Source organism: Cryptomeria japonica, chromosome 3 (assembly GCF_030272615.1).
Source record: "Cryptomeria japonica chromosome 3, Sugi_1.0, whole genome shotgun sequence".
Lineage (NCBI taxonomy): Eukaryota > Viridiplantae > Streptophyta > Pinopsida > Cupressales > Cupressaceae > Cryptomeria > Cryptomeria japonica.
The window spans coordinates 618139388-618148717 of NC_081407.1; the positions used below are offsets into that span (position 1 = coordinate 618139388).

The 9330-nt window shown below is 34.2% G+C and overlaps 1 protein-coding gene across 1 annotated transcript; it reads left to right on the forward strand.

Moving 5' to 3' along the window:
- The first annotated feature begins 969 nt into the window (after positions 1-969).
- LOC131060141 (protein C2-DOMAIN ABA-RELATED 3) lies at positions 970-9048 on the forward strand. Its single transcript, XM_057993252.2, has 6 exons — positions 970-1086; positions 1206-1368; positions 1452-1546; positions 8188-8307; positions 8433-8525; positions 8680-9048. Exons 1-6 carry the CDS (start codon positions 985-987, stop codon positions 8944-8946), a joined length of 840 nt encoding a protein of 279 aa, XP_057849235.2. The 5' UTR covers positions 970-984; the 3' UTR covers positions 8947-9048.
- The last annotated feature ends 282 nt before the right edge of the window (positions 9049-9330 follow it).

The following is a 9330-nucleotide window of genomic DNA, read 5'->3' on the forward strand; positions in this document are numbered from 1 at the left end:
GGCCCATCACACAATGTAAATTAAATCCAGTCTATCAACCAGAAAAAGCTAATAGATTATACGATATTATGTGCAACCATTCATTCATATTCAGTGTATACAATCTTATCACAAGCTCGTCAAAATTGGAATTTCCACAGCACTCTGAAGTTTTCATGTGCCTGTCAACAAAAGCAACAAATTTGATTCTTTTTTCTAAGATTTTTGGAACCCATCTCCGCTCTACCTAATTATTCCTTCCCCTTTAATAATTATCAGCTCTTGGGATACTCACACAGAATCTGAAAGTTTCATGTGTCGGTCAACAAAATCAAAAGATTTGATTCTTTTATCTAAGATTTTAATTAGTATTCTGGATATTTGTGCACAAAGACAGTACGCATAAATATGGTGGTATGTAAATAAATCGTTTATCTACATTCTATTAGATTTAAACAACAGATTTTAAACTTTGTCTTGTATAGATGATTCATCTCAAATCACTGTCTTCTCCAACAAGATCAATGTAACAATGTGATTTAAACTAAACCATCTAAGCAAATAATAACTTTAGTGTTCTTTAAACTGAACTCAGGTAAAGAAACCTTTAAAAGATCTCTCTGTACTTTTTTATTCTTGTACTGCAAGTCCTCAACAATTCTACTCTTATTCTCTCGTTTTATCTCAAGGATGTGGGACATCATTAGCTTTACTGGATTCATCAAAAGCAACATTCCAAACAGTTGAGATTCTTTTACTTATTATCTGTCATAGTTTTTCTCTTTTTCTATATGATGATATCACTATTATTAATTTTTTATTTTCCTTTCATATGGGACCTATAAAGCGAAGTCTTAACATACACCGCTAGAACCCAGGAGGCGAAGTCCTTTTCTGTATCTCTCAAATTTGCTTTGTATGATTCTCCTAATCCCTAACCCAGGTGATCTACAAGATGGGAATTCATAGCTTTCTCTTACAGTTTGAGTGAGAAAGAGAGAAGAAATGTGTAAGAGAGTTAACGTGAAAGTGGTAAAGGGTGCAGATTTCGTTGTCAGAGACCGACGAAGCAGTGACCCATATGTGGTTCTCATACTTGGTAACAATGTTCGTAATCTTCCACTCAACCTTCCTCATCCCTTTTCATGCCACTATCATACTTTTGTTGTTATAAAATTTAATTCTACGTAGAAATTTATTCTGTTTTTATGCATTCCATGTGACAGAAAACTAAGACCAGGGTTGTCCAGCAAAACCTAAATCCGGTTTGGAATGAAGAGTTTGTATTTCCCATAACAGATACTAATCGTTGCTTTCTCAAAATAGTAACTATTCCAAATCTAAACTTGTTTTCATTATTTTTTAACAGAAATTTAAAGAATGATACAGGTTATTACTTCTCATAAAAAGTAAAGGAAAACATTTAGGTTTTTGATCTAATGATGTTGGATGGTTTGATTTTTTCAATAAAGTGTGGGATAAGGATAAGTTTATGAACACAGCTCATCTTGATCCGGATAAATATATAGGAGAAGTTGAAGTAGATCTGAATAAGCTTGTTAATGGAGTCAGTGATATCAAAAATGACCCATGAATGTACCTAGTTCAGACCACCTCAATCTTTACATATCTTGATATGTTTTGACTAGTATATAATGGGGTATCATCTTTATCTTATTTGTTGTGTTTGTGGGATGTTTTTGTACTCTTGCTATGTAGTTGCTTAGCTTGTGTGAGTTGAAATAGATTATAGAATATCATTCACTTTTCATACTAGGTTATTAATACCTTCCGCATACTTGGACCACCATGCTCTATGTTTATTTTGCTCATATATTCTAACAAGGTTTTGTGGTCTCTAGTAGGAACATAGACAACCAAGTTTTGTTTGAATGTAAAGTCCATGCACAAGTTACCTTGTCAACTTGGTTCCTTATACCTTGGTGCATAATTTCCTTTGTTATATCAAATCTAGGTTTCTTATATCATTGTAGCATGATGATCATCATTATCCATAACTTCATCTCTCCTTTCATCATATTTCATTTCATATGCTTCTAGCCTTATCCCCCACCTTTCCTTTCAAGAGAAAACTTGTGTTCCCAACCCACTTATCTTCTTGAGGGGGTATCATCCTACAAACTCATCATCTTTTCTCATCCTTCCTTTGACTGGGGCATTATGCTTTTAAGTCCTTATCCCTTTCCTACCAATTATACTTTAATTTTTTTTGAAATGATGTTACTTCGTAACATCATCTCAAAGAGGGGAAAAATATAGACACTTAAAATTATAGCTTATAACACCTAATTTTAGCCTACCTTAACCGATTAATTAAATAAATATTTAATATATATTTTATTAATCTCATTTCTTAGCCTAATACTCTTAATTAAATAGATATCTATTATTTATTTAATTATTTTACTTTGATCGAGATAAACCACACTTTTTTAGTCCTTATCCCCAAAAAGGAGACAGTGGCTAGTATGAGCAACTTTAGACCTATTTCACTATGTAATACCATCTACAAAATCTTTTCGAAAGTTCTATCCAACTAATGAAAATCGATACTTTCAAGCTTCATCTCTGAAGAACAAACGGGTTTTGTACCAGGTAGGTCTATTTTTGATGGAGTCATCATTGCATAGGAGGCATTACACTCTACTCAAAATAATCATCAAGCTAGCATGTTCATCAAATTAGACATTAAGAAAGAATACGATATGGTAAATTGGAGGTTTATCTGCAAATGCCTAGAAGCTTTTGGTTTTAGCAAAGTCTGGATCAATTTAATCTTTGAATGAATATCAACACCTAAGATCTCAGTCTTGGTCAATGGGCAGCCAGAAGGCTTCTTTGATATGTCAAGAGGATTGAGACAAGGAGATCTATTATCTCCCTTTCTCTACATCATAATGGTTGAAGCCTTAGGTAGGACCATTCAAAAAGAACGTGAATTGAGAAATATTGATGGAATCAAAATTTCCAGTAGTCTCTCTCCTATCACTCATCAGCAATTTGTTGATGATACCCTCCTCTTTGGGAAGAGTAGCTTGTCAGAAGCTAGAAACTTTAACATTATCCTAGATTGGTTTTCCAGAGCCTCAGGTCAAAAGGTTAATAAAGATAAATCAAACTTGTATTTTTTTAATACGGAGGAGAAGCTATCCAGAGATGTTGTCAGTATTTTAGGCTTCCAGGCTGGGATGCTCCTTTGTAAATATCTAGGCCTACCTGTGGACAGAGGGCTTAGATCATCCAATCTGTGGGGGCATATTCTGACCAAGCTAGACCAAAAACTTCAAAGTTGGAAAGGTAAATGGTTGTCAGTAGCTGGTAGAGTAATAATGTTGTGTTTTGTTCTCTCTTCCCTTCCCCAATACCAAATGACCTATTTTCCTTTGCCAAAAGGAGTGAAAAAGAATCTGGATCAAAAACTTAGAACCTACTTCTGGCAAGGACTAGTAGACAAGAAGAAATTCACACTAATAGCTTGGGAGAAACTCTGCAGATCCAAGGATTGGGGTGGTATAAAACTTAGAGACCATGAGCTACAAAATAAGGCTCTAGGGACCAAGTTAGTATGGAAATTCTACCAGGAACCAGACAGAAGATGGGTGAAAGTTTTAGCTAGTAAATACTTAGATTCCTCTGACCCAACTAGCATCTTTAGAACAGTTAACCCCCCACATGGTTCTAGAATTTGGAACTTTTTTCTTAACTGTAGGGATGTTCTCACTCATGACCTATCCTGGAATGTAGGGTCTAGGCATAAAGCACTTTTTTGGGAAGACTTGTGAGGAGGATATCCACCAATTCATGCAATCCTGAATGATCAATTTTTTAAAAATAGGTTGGTAGACAAAATTGGTAATACTATGGTTGATTATATTGTCACTCATCTAGTTGACCCAGCCTTGGGTTGGAGGTGGAAATCATCTGAGGACTTGGGCTTATCTCTTGAGGAGGGTAAAAAACTTGCAGAGATTCTTGCACAAAGAAAATTAACAATTACCAATAAAGATGACTGTCTTATATGATCTAACTCTCCTACTGGTGAATACAGAGTCAAGTAAGGATATAATTCCCTCTACAATAAGCTTTACCCCTCTAAAATAGAACTACCTATTACTCTATGTTGGGACAAATTGTGTCTCCCAAAAGCAAGTCTTTTTTTATGGTCAGCAATACAGAAGAAGATCCTCATATCAGACTAGTTTAAGAAGCTAGATTATGTAGGGCCTAGTAGATGCCCTATGTGTCTTAACAATGAAGACACTTTGGACCATCTTCTCCTAAGTTGCAATTATTCTAATTTATGTTGGAGACAGTTAATTAATAAATTAAACCGGGTCACTACCCTTCCAAACCGTTTGATGGATCTTATGTTGTGTTGGCCATCCCATCTAAAATCCGGTCTTTATGGACTACTCTGGATTATTTCCCCATTGATCTTCTTATAGGAAATATGGAAGGAAAAGGAATAGAAGGATTTTTAAAGACAAGGCCTTGCCCCATGATTGACTATGGAATAAAATAGAAGTATCTATCATAGAAGTAGCTAACAATAGATTGAAAAATTGTCATAGCAACAATCTTCTCTTTACTACAAGGGATGACCACCTCAGAAAGTGTTGGAACGGACTTACAATTCCTCCCTTCTATGGCCTAGGGGGAGCTAGATCTTCAGTTTTAAGGAAAGAATGCAAATGGTCCAGGCCAAGTAAAGGTTGGTTCAAGCTAAACTTCGATGGTGCCTCTAGAGGTAACCCTAGCATTGCAGGTATCGGTGGAGTGATCCATCTCTGGGATGGATCAATAGTGGCTCATTTTTCCAAACCCGTAGGCTAGGCTACAAACAATGAGGCAGAGCTAGAATCTCTTATCTCTAGACTCCTCTTATGCAAGGACTTAAACATTAGAAGATTGGAGATAGAAGGAGATTCATCCATCACCATTAATGCAATTAGGACAGGGAAAACTCCAAACTGGAGATTAAACAACCTAGTGTCTAGAGCATCAATGTTGCTCAAATACTTCAAAAGCACTACAATCAATCACATTTAAAGGGAAGGAAATATGGTTGTGGACTCCTTAGCGAACCAAGGTGTTGATGGTGTTTGGGAAGAAAAAATTGGGATTGGTTGAGATGGCCCTTTGCCTTTTATATATACACATACTTATCTTATATGGTTTGATATTTTGCTTGTGGTTCCTTCCATTCTCTCTCTCTCTCTCTCTCTCTCTCTCTCTCTCTCTCTCTCTCTCTCTCTCTCTCTCTCTCACACTCACACACACACACACACAAATACATACATGTATATGTGTGTGTGAGTGTGTCTATATATATATATATATATATATATATATGGTTTGATATTTTGCTTGTGGTTCCTTCCATTTTCTCTCTCTCTCTCTCTCTCTCTCTCTCTCTCTCTCTCTCTCTCTCTCTCTCTCTCTCTCTCTCTCTCTCTCTCTCTCTCTCTCTCTCACACACACACACACACACACACACAAATACATACATGTATATGTGTGTGTGTGTGTGTGTATGAGTGTCTATATATATATATATGAGATTTAGGTGGAGGTATTCGACATGTTTTATTCAGAACTGCCCCATCCCAACATAGTCAGAATATGGCATTATTGCAGTCAAATTTTGCAACCATCATTGTTGGAATTTGACAAGAATTATCAAATGTACTGTTCTGGAATGGCATTGGGTCATTTATTGTATTTATCTGACTATTTCCTGGAAATGTTTTTTCCTTGGACAAGACCGGAGGTTTTCTTTGCCCGATTCTTTCTACTGGTGCCCACACTGAATCAGGTTGTAAACTTCATGTAATTTTTTTTAATTAATATAATTATTCGGCCAAAAGCCCATTATCTATCAAAAAAAAAAAATTACTTTGATCGTATCTCATTAATTTTAAATAAATATTAATTTATTTAATTAATTAATTTTATAAATTCTTAATTCACATTTATCTTTGTTTATTCAATCCTAGCTTCTCATCTTGTTAACGTAGATCATAATATAAATTTGTAGTCATGTGACAAGTGTCCCACTTTGTCCCCTTCACATGTCTAACTTATGCTTTCCCATCATTCATGGAACCTAGACACATTTCCAAAAGTCAACCCAACTTTATATCCTATCAATCCATCTCAACTTAAGCCTCTTAATCTTGATGCTTCCTATAAGGATGTTTCCCTAACCTTATCTCAAGCCCTAGGTCCTACCTCTCATGTGACACTTGTCATATGAGTATCACATTGTCATATGAGTATAACTTGTATCCAAAGCCCTATTCCTCTTTTAATCCTATCCATTCATTAAACCTCTTAATCCTAGCTCTTGGTTCTCTTATTGACAATTCTATTTATTGAGGTTTTTCATCCCTTTTGAGGATCCAATCTAATTTTATTGTGTTTTTATGGTATCCATTTATCCACTCAATAATCTTTGATCATATTGTCATATTGCTGGAATCTTGAGCAACCACATTCATTCATCAACACATCAATAAATCACTTGATCTTCTTGATGTTTGCATGAAATTGGTTTGATTTAGGCTATGTTTTATGTATATTTCAGTTATTGTATTGGCATGCAATATGGTATGCACCTTCTTGTAAAATATAATATAATATTGCTCTTCATATGCAATGAAAAGTAGCATTTTCATATATGTGTGGGGTCTTAGTACAGATTTAAAATCAGCAAGAGAAAAGAATAAAACTATTTTTTTTTCCTAGTAATCAGTAAATTAGACTATTTTAATGTGGAATGGGTCTTTTATAAATGGTAATACTATATATCAAAATATCCCTTTAGATCAAAAATTATTTTGATTGATTTAAGGTTCTATAACTTTTTAATAACTTTTCGCTCATAATATTTGATCTCTTCATCTAATTTTCTAAATCAGTTTGTATTTTTATAGATGAATCCATATTGTATGTCTTAAATTATTATAAATTCTTTATATAAAAAAAACTCATCATTCATTTTAAAATTTGCTAACCTTGAATATATCAATATCAATTTATTCCTTGTATATATACTTACAAAAGCCTCCTCTCTTTTTTACTACCCTCCTCAAATAAATCATGATAAGATCTAAATATCTAATCCAAATACATGTAAACTACACCAATGATATCCTTTTCACAATCCATTTATGAAGTTATGAATTTTATAAAAGAGAGCCGCCTTTTCCTACATTATGGAACTGCTTATCCATAGACACCATCTATCTCACAACCTTAAAACTGCAACATTTTGGATAACTTCAAAGGTGTGATCCTTATGTCAAATACTTTGTTAGTAATACAGCTTGACTAAAGGGACCCTAAGAAAGTGTGTACAACATTTGAAAGTCTACCGATTTTCAAATCTATTACAGATTTCTCAAAAGATTTACCATTTATTATGGCAAATATTGCTAAGCATGGCCATCTTTATCAAAAAAATCCAGTATATTAATCAGCAAAAGTTATATATAGTGTATGATATTCTGTGGGGTATGCAAGTTGCAACCATGCATTTATATTCTATATTTTATACGATCTTATCCAAAGCTCGTCGGAAAGTGGAATTTCCACAACACTGTGAAGTTTTCATGTGCCTCTCAACAAAAACAAATTTGATTCGTTTTTATAAGATTTATAGAACCCATCTCCACTCTACCTAATTATTCCTTCCCTTAATACATTTATCAGTACTTGGGATACTCATGCAGACTGTAATTATATAATCCCTTTATAATCAAAAGATACATACTTTTTTTTAATCTGGCACAACAAGTCTACAACCATTCAAATTTAATTCTCTGGTTTTATCCAATCTTATCCCAAGTTTATGGCGGTGGATTCATCAAAAGCAATCCAAACAATCTCAATCAGTTCTTATATTATTATTATAATTCTGTAGAATTCCTCTTCTCTATATGGTGATATCACTGCCCATGATGTAACTCTTTCCTTTTTTCATGATGAAACGATTATACTCTGGTGGCACCTCCAAACGAAACCCTAACATTCACCACTAGAATCTCTGAAGCGAAATCTTTTTCTATAATAATCTCAAAGTTGCTTTTATTATTCCTCTTCTTGGGTTCAGCAATCCCAAAGGGAGTCTATAAATAACTAGGTGATCTACAAGATGGGAATTCATAGCTTTCTGTTACAGTTTGAGTGAGAAAGAGAGAAGAAATGTCTAAGATAGTTAAAGTGAAAGTGTTAAAGGGTACAGATTTGGTTGTTAGAGACCGGCGAAGCAGTGACCCATATGTGGTGCTCACACTCGGTACTAATGTTCGTAATCTTCCCTTCATCTCTTTTCATGCCACTGTAATACTTTTTTTGCTATACCATCTCTGCATACAATTTCGTTCTACGTAGAAATTTATTCTGGTTTTATACATTCCATTGTATGACAGGTAAAACGCACCAAGGTTGTAGAAAAGAACCTAAACCCAATTTGGGAAGAAGAGTTTGAACTTCCCATAACAGTCGACTCCTGCCTCAAACTAGTAATTACTCCAAATCTAAACTTTTTCTTTTCATTTTATTTCTCAACATTGAAATTTAGAAATAGTGAATGATGAGATTGTTGCTTCACATAGAAAATAAAGTAAAATGTATAATTTTGTAGTCTAATGATATTAGTTGGTTTGGAAATTTCAGAAAGTGTGGGATAAGGATCATCGTTGGAAGCTTAAGAAGGATGACTTTATGGGAGAAGCTGAAATAGACCTGAATCAGCTTGTTCATGGAGATCGTAATGACCCTGCAAAACAGAAAATTGTGTTGCCCACATCAAAAGCAAACTGCTTTTTCAGAGACAGTTATATCACACAGTCTGCAGATGGTAAGAGAGTTCAAGAAGTGTGCTTGAAGCTTCGTAAAGTTGATTCTGGTGTTGTGGAACTGCGATTAGAATGTCCAGCTTAGAATAAGCAATGAGCATACTAATCTGAAGATGTAAAGTTGTTCACTTTTCTGTATCTTAAATACATCTTACTTATTCCATGCAAACACTACATACTACTGGTCCTTCTCTCTTATTTCTAAATGCCACTGTTCAGTTATTTGTGTAAATGCTTTGTGTAATATCTTTAAATCAAAAAATAAGAATATATTTAAAGCTATCAAATTTTCACAATCTATATTAATATTCAATAATTGCTTCTGGATTCGATTGTGTAAGCCAATTTTTATATCCTTTAAGAAAAAAACGTTTCAAATCACACTCCATGATTCATCATCAGGATGAACAAGAATACCAAGGAGATGAAAGATAACCTACTGCAAACCTGACACAGAATTAAAAAAAGA

Bases quoted from the DNA above. Each gene is read 5' to 3' on its own strand.
- LOC131060141 (XM_057993252.2), top strand. From the start codon at position 985: ATGTGTAAGAGAGTTAACGTGAAAGTGGTAAAGGGTGCAGATTTCGTT. The intron at 1,087-1,205 runs GTTCGTAATCTT...TCCATGTGACAG, and splicing joins TTCTCATACTTGGTAACAAT to AAAACTAAGACCAGGGTTGT. The intron at 1,369-1,451 runs GTTATTACTTCT...TTTTCAATAAAG, and splicing joins AAATTTAAAGAATGATACAG to TGTGGGATAAGGATAAGTTT.